Below are 15,752 nucleotides of genomic sequence, written 5' to 3' on the forward strand. Positions count from 1 at the left end.
GTTGAAAATTCTTTTAAAAAGCAGCTTCCTATTTAACACATGTCCATAGTTTAGGACAATGCTGTTTTGACACCTGATTAGAGTATAATGACATATAGGTTGTAACATATTGTATAATAAAATACAATAACAGTAGCAATAATAATGATTTCCTTTTTGCTTCTTACAGCCATTTTAGAGAGCTGKGTGGAAAAAAGAGTTTTGTAATCTAGTGAAAATTTAGAAATGCAGACAAATCTTTGCAAATTAGTGTTCAAATGAAACATTTCAATGCAAAGTTAACCTGTTCATTTTTTGTGGTAATTGAACAAGCACAGTTTTGAAGTAAAAGTAATTTTAAATAAAATAGTTTTACAAAACCTCAAAATGTGGTATGTTAACAAAAGGAAGGATTTATTTAGAACAGTTCCATATGAGGAGGTTAGAACAAAAGTAGCTTTGGCTTTAAACATTTCTTTGTAAAATTTTAACAAACATTAGACTTTTAGGTCTCCTGTGGCTTTTTACTTGCCAAAACAATCATTAGTATAATTTTAAGAAATTTCTATTTAATATTTTTGAGGCTTTGGATCTTTAACTAGAATTGTCTGGAGGTGCCAARGCCTGCTCACAGGCAGTCTGACCTCAAGAATATAAGACCAGTAATTATTTAAAGGCCAATATTATTAAATATAAATTTACACCATTGATTTAACATGGAGTTGTGAGCTGGAATTGTGAAAGACACAAGTTGCATCATTTGTGGTAGCAACTGTGGTACACCTTGTAAGTACTGACTGTTTTCTTGACCTGTACATTTGTTTCTGCARAAGTTTGGTACTTCAGGAGGTTTAYGCTATTTTCARCTTTCCATACAAAACAACTGCCTCTGTCAGCCTGTTGGGATAGCTTTTCTTTTCTGCCTTTCTTAGATGGTTTTCAGAAAATGTACTTCCTTAGAATGCTTATTGTAAATAAGTGTTTGATGATTGTGTATGTATGTACTTGAAAACTCCCACCRCTTTTCTAAACCAGCACTGTCATATTGGTACAAATTTTTTTCCCCCATGCCTGTAGAGCCTATAGAAAAAGGAAGGGAAGGAAAACAGCTCARGTGTGTTGGTCATGAACCTGTAGGTTTGTGTAATACAGGCTGGGCCCCCAGCACTGAGTACTCACAGTCAACACCTTTGTATCTTCTAAAATAAAGAACGTGCCCCCGGATTCTTCAGCAGAATCCATGGAACAGTGCACTGTGCCGAACTGGACAAATTAGGGTCAGATAAACTGGGCTAGAAAGTAGAAGGGTTTTGTYAAAACTGAAAAATGAGAATGGAATCACAAATGTTCAATGTGCTGCATGGTTTCATGCTGATAAGGCAAATTTTTGTGGGGTTAAAGGGGAAAGCAGGCAACGAGTGCAGTTGGAAAGTAGTTGTTGCTTTAATACAGCTAGGAAGAAGAGGAGGAATTGGRAGATGAGCTTTGGCATAAATGGGAGTAGAGTGTAGCAGTTAACATTATTGACATTTAGCATCACAGCATTAAGAAATCAGTCCTGATGTGAGTTTATAATTCCAAGCTATTGTTTTGAACTATTAGGAAACTCTGGAACACAACACTTTGTTCTGGAGGTTTTCTTTTCAACTCCGAAAGCTGTAAGCATCATTGAAAACAGGTAGCAAATTAAAATTGATGTGATATGATTAAGCAGGAAAAAAACAAACCCAGCAATCCACCCTTTTGATTTTTAACCTGCTTCTGTAAAAAAACTTAGTGATGCATTGCGTGATAATACAACTAGCTGTAATGAACATTTTGGTGATACTGGCTTTATCATTAGGATTAGAGGAACAGCATGCTACTAATCACTTTCAAATTAATATAGTTTTTCTTATAGTAGTGTGCAATGTTATTTGTGGTGCTTTCTCTATCYTTTCATTTAAATATAAGCTGCTACAAGAGGTAGGCCTAATTTTAAACCAAAGTGAGTATTGAAACTAGACAGGTTTTGAAATCCATGCCTCCAATCTAGAGTTTGCTSTGTGACTCTAATAGAACAGCAAGTGTTCCATCCCCAAAAATATTTTATCGAGTTGCATTTTTTTTCTATCAGAACAGATCTTTATATAAATCAAATTCTTTCATGTTCCTTTCTGATATGGCTATCTACATATATATGTAATAAATACCAGTTGGTTACTTTATAGTTATAAGCGAAAGTTCTAATAAGGTCCAGTGTTTTTTCGGAACTTACCATGTTCATTACAGTTCCTTCCCAAATAGCAATACATGTTAGATCAAAGGCATATGGTATGCATATAGTAGTGGGTTTATCCCTATGTATTAATGACTGCAACGACTATACAGATGTACTGAGTGATGACATTGATGACATTGCAGTGCTGAGGCAGTTGGTCTGCTGTTTCAGCCCAGACTTGCATGCTGGTCTTACTTAAATCATAGRAATAATAGCATAGGCGCTTCAAAAGGGCTTAGGGAAGATCTAAGCCAATGTAATCTTCTTTGTAACTCCACTAACAGCTGTTCACAAAAAGGTTGTGCTGCTCCTGTTGTTTGAACACTTCAAACAGTCGTTTTAAGGAAAGCACCAAAAGACTTTCCAAAATGCTTGGTGGTTCAGGTAATTTCTTAGTTTAACTTAATGCTGATGGAAGTGAGTAGTACAAAGTATTGAGAGATACTGAAGAACACAACTGAATTTGACTTGTCTTCGTCTTTGCCTTATTCACAGATATTGATGAGTGTGCCGAAGGACGACACTACTGTCGTGAGAATACCATGTGTGTAAATACTCCAGGATCCTTTATGTGCATCTGCAAAACAGGATATATACGCATTGATGATTATTCGTGTACAGGTAAGAGGTGTATATTTGTGAAAGGAAATAATGGGATAGTAGTATTTAGGAGCATTGATATGATTCAGGTATGACTAATCAGATAAAGTTAATCTCTGTTAGATTAACACTGCATGTAGACATTTTGTGAAGCAGAGTAAATACTAAAATAATTATGAGGATACAGTGCACAAAATACATTTTAGAGATTATGTGTATGTTGTACCATTTATGTGAAATTGTAAAGCAGTCTGGATTGTCTCATGGGTACATGTTTTTGGATGCGGATAGAGAAAGTAAAGGCAAGAGGCTGAAGGGGAAGAGAACAAAAATAGTGCTGTAGGGAATCAGTTTCTCTATAGTATCCTAGTACATCTTAAATTGCAATATAGTGACGCTTCTGCAAATGTTGGAGTTGAATTTCCTGCATATWAGGTATAGTTGTTTCCTTGTTTTGAATTCACCTGCATCAGGGAGATTCTCTGGCTGAATTCTCTGTGAATTCAGAGTGCAAGAAATCTGTCTACTTTGTGCCACTGGACTACATGGTCTGTGTTGTCTCCACACCTTCCCTTCTGCTCTGCTGCTACTGGATGCTCTAGAGGAAGCTTTGGATTGGCGCTGACTTTCTGTGTTCTAGTCTTCTGTTATTGCAAAGTATTTTAGGCATATGAAATGAAAATTGAACATTTAAAACTCTCTTTATCAGAGCCAGGCTGACTATAAGTGTTCCTTAGAGGAATGTATTTTTTCATGCTAGACAGATGAAGCAAATATGATTCAAAGATGTGGCACGTTCTCTCAGTGAAGAAAAACGTGTGTGAACAAAATAATACTGCTTTTTTACTTGCACAGAGGAATGCATTAGCTCTTTATATAAAAGGATATTTGTGTTCAGTAAAACTTTCTTGTTTCATATTACTATTTGTTACTTGTTTCACTAATACTAGCTAGAAATGGATGAGAATATTCAGAATGGTGGAGCTGTCACTGTAAAATTCGTTTTAAATTTATTTAGTCCTGTCTATTCTGTTTTGGCATTTTTGGGCATCAGTGGTATGTCTTGATATAGAAACAGCTTCCTTGTAAACTAGCATACTTTCTTTGCCCAAACTTGCACAGCACTCAGGGATGTGGATTTACACACCTGTGTGTGATTTATGTGCATACTGCCTTGTATGTACTTGACATTCCTCTCACATATGCTGATAAGCATTATTTTACTTCAGTGAGCTCTGTTCTTGAAGGACCAAGTTACAGTCTGTTTGCAGCAGATCTTTTCCAAAGCAACCATTATGTTTCTAATCACTGCCTCATGTTTTCCACACACTCAGCTGAGCAAAACAGTTGTTTCACTACCTATTGAATGCTAGTATTATTTTAGAACTGAGCTTATCAAATCACTGTGATGATTCTGTGTGACTCTGTTTTGTTTCCCTCAACTTGCCATTCTGGCTGAACTCTACAAACAGCAAACCATCATAAATATAGCAGCATTTGGTATAGCTGTAAAAATAATAAAGGTATTTCTCAATGCTTCACATACAGCAACCCCTGTTTTTCCTGAAATCTGCTGTTATGAAATTCAGTGAACTTCAAAAGCTCTTGACATAGTYTATCAAATTGATGTAAAACTTGCTAGAAATCCATTACAGACCTCACATTCYAAAACTAGTTTGGCTCTACATTTGTAAATAATAGCTTCCTGTGGAATCAGCCTGATGGATGAAAGATGATTTCTTTTCCACCTCTTCAAACAAGGAAAAAACTAAAATAAAAGAAAGTGAAATCTTAAGACATCTTCAGGCCAGAAAAMCTTCTAAGTGGTGTAGTGTTTCTCTATGTTTGAGCAATGCCCTTGCTATTATTTGGAACATATTTCCTTGGTATAGTTATGCTACCTGGAGTTTTTCTGGAGTTAAACTGTAGTGAATTTTGAATATTATGAAGCAACCATGATAAAGCAATGCCAATTGGATRGTAGAATTTCCACTAATGACAATTAAGCATATATGTCACACAAGAAATGGTTGTGATTTTCCTATGGTCCCACAATTACTCCGGGCATTTCTACTGCAGCCATTGGTCAGTTAGTGAAATACGTTGTGAGATTCTTCTGTGACGTTTTAATCGAATAACAAATGATTGAAAAGTTGATTACGTTTCAATGACTGAGTGAAACACAGGATACTTTTAAAGTATTTTACTTTGATCAATAAAGGGCAGTGTGCTTGCTTTTGTCTGTATGACTGTCACTGAGAGCGTTGAAATTACAGCKTTTGAGCAAGTGGCAAATGTATATAATTGCTGTAGTTTTTTCACCTCTGGTTGAGCATGCACTTTTCACTGGCTTTGCCATCTATTAAAGCTCCTAGTTTCTGAGACTTTCATGTGCACCCATTTGTCTAGATATAATTGTGAGAGGCAATACGAACATAAATAATGAAGGTATGTTGCTGTGGGTTTAACATGAACTTTGTAAAAGTTTCACACTACCTAATTTTCTGACATTGTCTATCCTGAAGAAACTTGCTGTGTTCTGACAAAGAGCAACTCTTCTCTGTAGTACAAACACTGATTTGGTTTCCMCTACTTAGCTGAAAGTTGTGTGTGTTAACTAATCCATGCTAAATACTAACTGGAAGGAGTTGATGATGATAACAGTTCTGTGATGTTCTACAGACAGTCCGACAGGTTTAGGTTAGGCAGTTACATTTATCTATAGTGTATCTTCATCCTTCCTCCCAACAAACAAACAAAAAGCCCAAATGTTCATTTGCTCCATGCAGACCCATCACTTTCATCTGCCCCTTATGATTTGTAGAAAGCAGAGAGTAAAAGTCTTTGAGAATCCAGATAACTTCCAACTTGGCCAGCACACCTCACTGTGTGCGTCTTGAGCTTTTGGACCATTTACTGCATCTGGAAATAATTTTAGTTAGGCTTTGTTTTTTGTCATGATGGTGCTAGCTGTGGAGGTTAAGAAAATGAACTAAGTTTTTTTATCTGGCAAAAAAGCCAAACAGTAAGGAGAAAAACAATCGTGATAGAACAAGAGACTTAGAGCTCTGTGAGGTGAGGAAGTGCTTTTGAAAGGTTCTGTRAAGAACCTGTTTAACTTGTCATATCTATGAGAGTAAGGCTGTGCACTGTCCTTAAAAGAAATTTCAGGTTTTCCATTTTTCTTTTTTGCTCTAACAATCAGGCTTTTTGTAGAAGCTGCATGTAATAGCTGGTGTATTCTATTGTGAATACAAAAACCTGGTGTTTACATCCAGGAAAAATGAAAAGTGGGAAAAATGTCTGTGTAAGGAATGATAATTTAAAAATTGATTCTGGCACTGATATACAAAATATCTTTAAAATTGTTGGATCAGAGAGGCTTTGTTTTACATGATTCTTGCAAAAAGTGGGTTCTATAGAACATAACTCCTTTCTGTTTTCCCCAGGAAAGCTGGTGCTATGAAAGCTGATACTCTCAGCTAACAGCTACTGTAAAAGGGTATTGTAAATTATAAAGATGCATGTTGCCAACAACTCATGAGAACCATGCTGCAGAAGTGTCTCAGACATTGCTCTCTTGTGTGCAGAGAGGATCCTGAGCTGTCTTGGGGGCAGCTTGGTACTAGCAGCATGCAGTAAAAGGGACCCTGTGCCCAGGATTCAAGTTGATGTAGCCGTGTAGTATGCAGTCCTGTCCTAGCCTCTCAGCRCTTGTGTACAGAGTCCAATGCATTTTTAGTTTTGCCAATGTCTGCAACTAAATTTAGTTATTCAGCCTTCCTCTATCTTTTACAGAATTTAAAGTGTTTGGCAAGTCTTTGTTCATCTTATAGGCAATTTGAGTTTATTGTACACTAGAGCAAAAACTTTGGTAGCCCATCTTCTGCAGTGTTACAAAGTAGGAAGAAAACGTTCTGTAGCTCGGCATTAATATGTCATTGTTTGCACAGGATAGCTGAAGTATGGGAAGGAGATGTTGAAAAATTATAGACAAACCTTGATTAGACAGGTATTATGTGAGTGATGTCCATGCAGCTTGCTGGCAGATTTATGTAAAATGCCTTATTGTTCCATTTGGATACATACATGCACACACATATAATTTAGCAGTCATTGATCAAAATAGAAAAGAGGTATAAAATCAGTGACATTGAGGGGCTTTTTCTCCTACGTGAGACATTTGAAAAGAAATTTGTACTATCTATCTCTGTTAGAGTCCTGTGCACAAAAGACTGATTTAGACCACATATAGACTGTTTTGGAAGCAGCTAAGTCTCTTTCTTCATGGCATGTTTATTGTGAGTGTTACAATAGATCTGAATTACGTTTTGATTTTCACAAATGGATATAACAAAGGATATAATGAAGACATCAATTTAAGATTTTGTTATTTGTACTTGTCTTAGAAGCAAGTATCACAGGGTTAGACTGAATTAGTCATAACCATATTTACACAGAAATCTATTGTTTGTGACTGATTTCAGGTTCAAAAATCAATCATAGTCATGAAAGGGGAGATGAGTGCTAAGCTACACCCATATGCCAAATGGGTGCACAAACTGCAAATTAAAGGCATAAAAATATGCCCTAGGCTACCATAATTCCTCTATATTCATATTGTCTCATTCTCCTTCCACTGTGTCTCGCAAAACCTAAAGTGTTATGGTGTTGCGCTGGGGGAAGGAAGGCAGAAAATGACATTGTTCTCTGCTGGAGTAGTTTTTAGCACCATGCTGCACCATCACTAATTGTATCTGAATGCCCTAGTATTTTTATGGAATATACTTACACCCTTATTCCATTTAGCATTAAAAAGAAAATGCTCAGGCTATTTTCTTGGCTGGGAAAAAAAAAAAAGTTTTCCTTCTAGAAGCAAGAATTCAGCTGGTGTCACCCCCAGGTCTTCCAGGTTGCAGGGTAATCCACAGCCAGCAGGACAGTGCTCTCAACAGCATGACACATCTTCCTTCCTGCACAATTGAAAAAAAAAATCACATCTGCTCTGAACACATCTTTTGTTTCCTGCCTTGGGATCACTCACCTGCCTAAGTACCCATGAAAAAAGGAATGGAGGAAAGAAAACCCTATGAGGTTCTTAGCATCCTTTACTCCTTAGATCATATCCAGGTAGAGAAAGTTGCAAGTAACGGTGCAGAGAAAGCATGGCTCTTCCCAGGCCCAGACAACTTGTTTGAAAGCTCTGTTTCTGCATGGTCTTGTGGGCTGCCTACTCTGATTTTTCACTTTCCAGCCAGCTTGGAAAGGGGGACCCGTTCTGCCAGTAGGTGCCTTCTGAGAGGATTCCCCCGAGGGCAGCTTCGGGCTTCGCTCTTACTGGTGCTGGAGTGTGGCACCAGGGTTCCCACTAATTTCGAGACCCCAGTATCCTAGAACCACGTCTTCAGCTGACTCTCTCTGCACATGTGGCCTTGTGCTAAAGCTCAGCAAGCGCTAAGATAAGGCTCAGCAAGGACTATGTTAGCATCCAAACCAGGTTCTGTAAATACCTCCCTTGGTAAGTAGTGCCTGTACATGCCATAATCTGGGGTATTTTGTAGATTCTTTTCCATGCTTTTCTTCCCTCTCCCCCACCCCTCCCCAACCTCCCTCACCCCCTCCCTCGTCCCCCTCCCTCTCCTTTGCACACTCTCTCCTTTGCGCACACTCTCCTTTTCTCTCCTGTACACTTGCACTCTCTTCTTTCACACACTCGCTGTCTTGCACGCACGCGCACTCCCTTTCTCTCTCTCTCTCTCTCCTTTTTTAAACAGAAGTGGGTGATCTACAGACCTGTACCCTGACATCACCAAGCTTTTAAAATTACACTGCACTCTGGCAGCAAATACTTGTGAAGTCTTAACTGATTAATTATTAAAATGTATCTGGCATGTTGCAAATTGTGGCCTACTTCTCCAAACCGTGGCAGAGCCACATGACGAACCTTACCCATCTCAGCAGTTACCCCAACTATGTGGGACTACTCCCATGTGCAGGGTTAGTCACTTGCATAAATGTTTTAAATGCTTGCAGAYTTTATAACTCTCTTCATAACCATTTTGCTAAATCCTTTCTGCATGATTTTCTCTTTCCTTTTCACTTTCATATGAGCCAAGTGACACTGAATTTTTGCTGCTACTTTCTTGTAGAAAGAAATAGCTTTGAAGTCAAAGGAAATGGCAAAATAATGCAGATTCTAAGTCTGTGAGGCCGCTATTATGCATTAGAGCTAAGTATTGTCATACTTTTGTTTCTACATTTTTTTTAGACTTCTGAAGAAGATCATGAAGGGTTTTATGTACAATTTCATGACTGTGGTGGGAATAGTTACAGGGTACATTGTTCTTCAGTGAGGCATAGTTGCAGAGTCTAAACAAGCAGAAGGGACAAAACGCTTCCTTGGAAATGAAAGGAATGGAGGGAATAGATTGATGGCTTTTTTTTTTTCTTTCCTTTCTCCCCAAGTTGGCCATACAGAAGGCCTATTGAAGGCAAAGGAAAACCTATGTCAGACTCATTGGGCTTTAGCTGAGTGAATCCAGCTGGACTTTGCTCCCATGCCCTTAGCATATCTAAGTCATTTACATGTCTCAGAAATTACTCTGACAATATTTTTTTTCCTAAACATTGTCAATGGATTCAGTAGCATTTAATATGTTTTTGGAATGGCCTCTCACAGTAGATTGAAGGCTAATAATTGTTTCCACATAAATTGCCAAGAAGCATGGCAGTAGCAAATTGAGTGACACCTGAAATGTTAATTCTTTGGAATGCTCGCAACTCTGCATATTTTTCAATTCAAATTAAATCACAAATCTGTTGCAAAGTGGAAGAAATTCCAAGAACAGCATTAAAATAATTGAGGGTCTGAGGTGATTGACTTGACATACGGGAAAGATTTAAAGAGAAAACTACACATTTACCTACATAATGATGACAAATGTGCAAAAAGTAGGGAATGTGATAACAATAATACTAATAATTACTTGAAAGATGTCAGTAATTTATGAGAAAGTGTGGAGGAAAAATGTGCATGATTGCAGATCAATAGACTCTGCTTTTTGACATTAACTTATTACCTCTGACCCACAACACAACTCTTTAATGGTATTGTGGGCTGACTCCGAAACAAAGRCACTTGGTCATAGTGGAAAGTTATGTACAGAAAAAGGATTGTCATATTTAGCCTGTTCAGCACTTGTATATATGATACTATTTTGTTTGGTTTTCACTAGTTTTCACTATCGTTCCAGCCAGGAAATAAAAATATTAACTTTGTAATACAGTGTATAGCCAAAAGTAGGGTCTTACCACCTTTTCCTACATTCATGCTTTATTTACAAAGTAAGCCTTCTGAGGATGTCTGTGAAAAAATAGAGGTCATGCCATTACAATGGTAGTGATGTTCATTACTACTCCCTAAGCTCTGATGTCCCAGCTTGGAAACAACCAGCCTGGTAGCTGGAGGAACTTGAAATTTAAGCAGGCACTGTTGGTGATCTGTTTGTGACTCAGATCCCTAGACTAGAGGTTTTGCTAGCTCCCCAGTTGCTACCCTCTGCTTCTTGCAAGACAAAACCATTCTGGAGGGGACAGTACAGTCCCTGTCACATAATTTTGGGGTTTGCTTTTTATGTTTTTCTTACCTTGGTATTCCAGCATACTTAGAGGAATGGTTCCATTTCCTTATGAACTTGAAGTTCATAAATGTGCATCCGACCTTGGTCTTCCATGCGAGTTTCCTTGGTTTATTTTTGACTTAGGAATCCATCAATTRTTTGGGACACTAACAGTTTGAAAAATCACCTATTTTCCTATATTGTACCACAGAAATGATGTTTAATGGCAAAGATACTCCAGAAAAAGTTTTGTTGATGTGCTTGTGAGGAAGCTGAAAGTAAAATGAACATTTTCAGTCCATAGGATACTGGAATTTAACAACAGTTAAAATTCTAGACATCCARTGCTTTTCTAGGTATTCAAGAAAAGAGCTACTAAGGGTTCTGACATGTGACTGAAAGTGGATTTGTACCAGTATACATTGGTAGGAAGTGGATTCCAGTTAACCATGAAGTGTGGGTATTTTACAGTATTGAGGTTTATTAGTTTTGCTCTAGCTATATGAGTTCTGGGAAGCTGGAAGGAATTGCCTCTCCTTATTTAAAATTGAGAGTAAAATCTAGTTTACCTGTGAGGAATGTGGGCTACCATCTTAGRACCTCCACCACACGCTTGGATTGGTATAGTTGCCTGGGTTTCTGTGGAGCAAAGCTATTATAARACTGATGGAATCTCGAGTTGAGTGAAATCATGCAGCTTCTGTGCTTATGGTTGCACACTCATCCTTACATAATGAACAGTATAAAATCATCTTGCTTTTTCAGACACACAAGGGCATCCACAAGTCAGCATGAGGATAATAGGAACTGATAGTACTCACCACACTGGTAAATGAGGTCATATTTTAATAAGTACCTAAATTTGGCTACAAGATGCAACTTTATTCGTAACTACTCTATATCCTCCACTGCTGCAAAGAAGCTYAAAAAAGAAAAACAATCTTTGTGACTTCAGATGACTGTCATTTAATTTAGTACAGCAGCTTTGTTATTTTCAGATACAGCAATACCAGACATTATGATAATAGTAAAAACAAYGTGGCTAATTTCTTCCTGTTTTCCCCTTGATATTTTTATGAAACAAGCGTTTCAAGTTATCCTCAAGTTCTGCAGCTTGTACAACAGCTGAGCTCATTGACTCTGTTTAAGTAAAGACTAATAATGATTGTACAGGATGGTGCAAGGGACAGAACAATAAATAAGCATGCTGTGGCTTGTTATAGCATCAGTGTAGTGAAATCCTGTGGCTTGAGTAAAGAAATGTTTTAGTCAGCAAACCACTAGAGAAAATAGGATGAGCAATTGTGGATTTGTAATGATGTGGGCAAGATGAACCATCTGTCTTTTCTGTCTGTGATATTGGTGATTTCTCCCACTCCCGCCTCGCCAATGATGTTAGCAACAGTATGAATACACATGCMTTATAAAACAGTATAAAACTCTGTGTAATCTAAAACTCACTAAAGTAACGGTATATGACTATACATTCAGCATTGCCGTTAGCAGTAGACTGGAAGTTAGCTTGTATGCACAGAACATTTTCAACTCAAATCCCATTTGATTCTAGTTTCCTTCACTGGGCACAGTTTCCTTCTACYTTATAGAATTTGAGTTCACATAAAGTTCCCAAGTCTATTTCAGGAAAAAAGATCTGTCCTATGTTCTACAATTTTAACTTTCTAGTCACAAAGGTCGTAGACAGTTGATCATTCTGACTGAACTTATTGCTATGTTACTGCATTACTAAAATAACAATAAAAGTCATTATTATATATCTGCTATATGCATTTATGCCYTTATACATTTATGCTATATTTGTATTGATTCAAGTTATCATTTACATCTTAGTTCAGAGGCYGTTTTAACTTGGAGCCAGACTTTTTTTTTCTTTTTAGAGCATACTTTTTAGGTTCTATTTCCTCCTCAGTTACTGACTCTCATCAGAACTGTTCGTCTGGCTATTTAATCATAGCAGGATTGCTTTCTCAACTGATTAAAACCCAACATGTTTCAAGGGTTTTTGATGGAATGTGATTTGGGTTGATAAACACAACATGTATTCATTTGACAAATGCAYGTATGAATGTATGATCTTGCATATTGGATTCTTAATTCTTTTCAGAGATCATTTGTTTACAAAATATGTAAAAAAAAAGTGTTACTGGCAAGTTCAGTGACACTGCATCATTGCATAATAGAACTAGATTCCCTTTGATGTTAGGAATAGTCTGTGCAGAGCATGATAACAGTTATTCTATCAAGTGCAATTCTCTAACTACTTTGCATTTCTACATCTTCTGTATACTTTTCGAACTCTGTGTTTATGCAGGAACAGACATCAGAATTAATTATTTCATGTTTTTAGGGTGGTGAGGAAGCTTTCCATTTCCRTTTATAAAAGAAGGTACAGATATGTATTTGAGAATATACTCATTTTGAAAGAATGGCTCAGAAAGGAGTAAATCTAAAAATTCCAAAACTTAACATTTTCAAACATCAACATTGCTTAATATTTCTCCGTGTTACCATAGACATCCAATGCACATCCCATTTCTTGGTGTGCTGAACCACTTCCCAGCTCTCAAGAATCCATTCTCCCTTGACAGCTTCTACAATGCAGTTGTGCTGTGTCAGTGCAGTACAACTGAAAATTAAAAATGTAATGAAATTAGTGAAATTAACAGAGTATATTATGAAAATAGGCAGTCTAACAATCTAGCACTGAATGAATATTCATTTTCACAACTGATTGCATTGAATCCTCATGTTAGAATCTTCCTGAGGTTGACTCAGGAGGTGGGAATCAGTCTGAAAGTTTAAAACCCCTAAATGTAGATGTCTTCATCTAAGCTCRCTTAATAAACAGAGATTTAGGACACAATTCATTTGGGCACAATTCAGCCATCTGCTTATAGGTTTCTGGTGCTATTTGAGGTGATGTAGGGTACCCACGCTGTCATCATGGGATTACTAGATCTGATACAAGACCTACAGTGTTGGTCTTACGCCTTTCTTGAGTGACAGCTGGGTACAAGTTAGGCCTCTCAGGAGGCTCAAGACTCTTATATGTGGGCAATTCAATCCAATCCTAGTTGTCTATTTTACATTTGCTGAGTCGTTCTCTAGGCTGCCCTGACTGAAATGGGGACATTGAGATCTGCAGATAGGYTTGGTTTTCCAGTCATAGATCTAGTATAATTTTAGGTGCTGTGGTGTATCCTGCCTGGTTTYCAGCTGCTGTTAGAGCCTTTCTCATTCTGCCAGCCTGTGTTGATGCCTTAGATAGATATCATGTGGTGCCAGATTAGATGTGATTCAATAGATACAAGTGTGTTTAGGTGGTAGAATCCTGCCCATAACACATAAGACATTTGAATTTAGGTATCTTAATCTAGAGCTGAATAGCGCTCAGAATTTCTAGCAACCAAACAGCAGCAATAAGGTCAGATAAGGATTGGTTTTCTTTTAATGAGTTTATGTCCAACAAATCAAAGAGTACATGTAGTATCATCTGTACTAGACTTCTTCATCTGTTCATCCCAGCTACTGGATGGTAGTTGGACTGTGGGAATTAGTGTAATGGTRGTGAGAGAGGATGGCCAATACTAAAGGAGATTTCTGTGGTTCCTGAAGATGGTTCTTGCTTTGATGATAGTACATCTGTTGGTAAGRAATATGAGACTGAGGAAAAAAAGAATCCAAGCAGTAATTTCTGGAGTAACTTATCTGGAACCTTTCCATTAAGTTTTTAGGGCTTCCTATCTGGAAGTTTTAAATTATGAAGTAGTTACCATTCTTTGCTTATCTAAACATTACTGCCTTGGCTTTGTCACAGGAATAGTACATTAACCTGGACCTGTTCTGGATTATGCCACCTGAAAACTAATGGAATAAAGCTTTTCCTCCTTTCAACATGCCYCTTTTGTCCATTAATCTGTTCATTCTAGTGGAATTGGGAGTGACTGATCTGGGCAAAGAGGGCTGGATTTGGGTTGTCAGTTGTCTCCTGTAGTACCTCTTTCTTGAGGTACTATTGAGCATATTGAAGCCAGCGCTTAACTACTCTGGATAGCAAGCAATCTGAAATAGTTTCAGTTCCTATGACATGCAAGATCAAGAGAATATTTATCAAGAGAGTATTGATTCAGAATCCCTGTAGCAGTGGACTTCTAAGAGTTACCACTGTTTAAATTACCTGTGCCATGTAAGCCACACTTTGATACTGTGGAAATGGACATTTGTCTTTATAATTAGTTACCTAGTAAAAATATGTCCTATTAATAGCTCAATAACACATTAAAATAAATGGTGATCAAACAGTCCTAACTACAAATAAATTGGTATGGAATTTAACTTTATAGCTTTGGAGCTGAATTATTTATAAGTGACCAATATGCTGAATATTGATGGAAGCAATAATAACTTGCAATTTATTACAACTTGGCATCAGTTATCAGTTTATTGCCCATGCCCCTGACTAGATGGCTTTTGAATATCTACCAGAATGGAGACTTCACAATATCTCTGGGCATTGATAAGATCCTCCCTGGCCTTTCTCCAGGCTGAAGAGTCTCAGCCCTCTCAGCTTTTCCTCATAGGAGAGATTCTCCCATCCCCTATTCATCTTAGTTGCCCTTTACTGAACTTGTTGCAGTAGCCCCCTCCAGGTATTGGGGAGCCCAGAACTGGAGACAGTACTCCAGGTATGGCCTTACCAGGGCAGAGTGGAGAGAGAGAAGGATCTTGACCTGCTGCCAGTGCTCTTCCTAATACAGCTCAGGAGGTTGTTAGACGCCTTTGCCACCAGAGCACTTTGTTGGCTCTTCGTCACCCCGTTGTCCACTGGGACTCCCAGGTCCTTCTCTGCAGAGCTGCCTTCCAGCCACTCAGTCAGTCTCCAGCCTGTACTGGTACATGGGGGTTATTCCTCCCCAGGTGCAGGACTCTGCACTTGCATTTGTTGAGCTTCGTGAGGTTCCTCTCTGCCCATCTCTCCAGCCTGCTGAGGTCTCTCTGAATGGTAGCACAGCCCTCTGGTGTATCAGCCACTCCTATCAGATTTGTACTATCGGCAGACATGSTGAGGAGGCACTCTGTCCTATCATCCAGGTCATTAATGAAGATATTAAACAGGATTGGACCTTAGATTGGTCCTGGTACACACCACTAGATACATGCCTCCAACTAGACTTTGTGCTGCTGTCATTCATCCAGTTCTCAGTCTACCTCACTGTCCACTCATCTAGCCTGCACATCCTCAGCTTGCCTATGAGGATGTGATGGGAGACAGGGTC

At 38.1% G+C, this 15,752-nt stretch overlaps 1 protein-coding gene across 1 annotated transcript in view; it reads left to right on the forward strand.

Moving 5' to 3' along the window:
- LOC146588095 (protein NEL) overlaps positions 1–15,752 on the forward strand; it is a gene marked incomplete at its 5' end in the record, with an annotated part of 88,790 nt that overhangs the window by 18,582 nt on the left and 54,456 nt on the right. Inside the window, one exon of the mRNA XM_085318541.1 lies at positions 2,735–2,860. Within this exon, the coding sequence (XP_085174667.1) occupies positions 2,735–2,860 (126 nt within the window). The remainder of the gene's footprint in view (positions 1–2,734; positions 2,861–15,752) is intronic.

Source organism: Rhea americana, unplaced genomic scaffold, assembly GCF_003343005.1.
Source record: "Rhea americana isolate MKP2758 unplaced genomic scaffold, rheAme1 scaffold_54, whole genome shotgun sequence".
NCBI lineage: Eukaryota > Metazoa > Chordata > Aves > Rheiformes > Rheidae > Rhea > Rhea americana.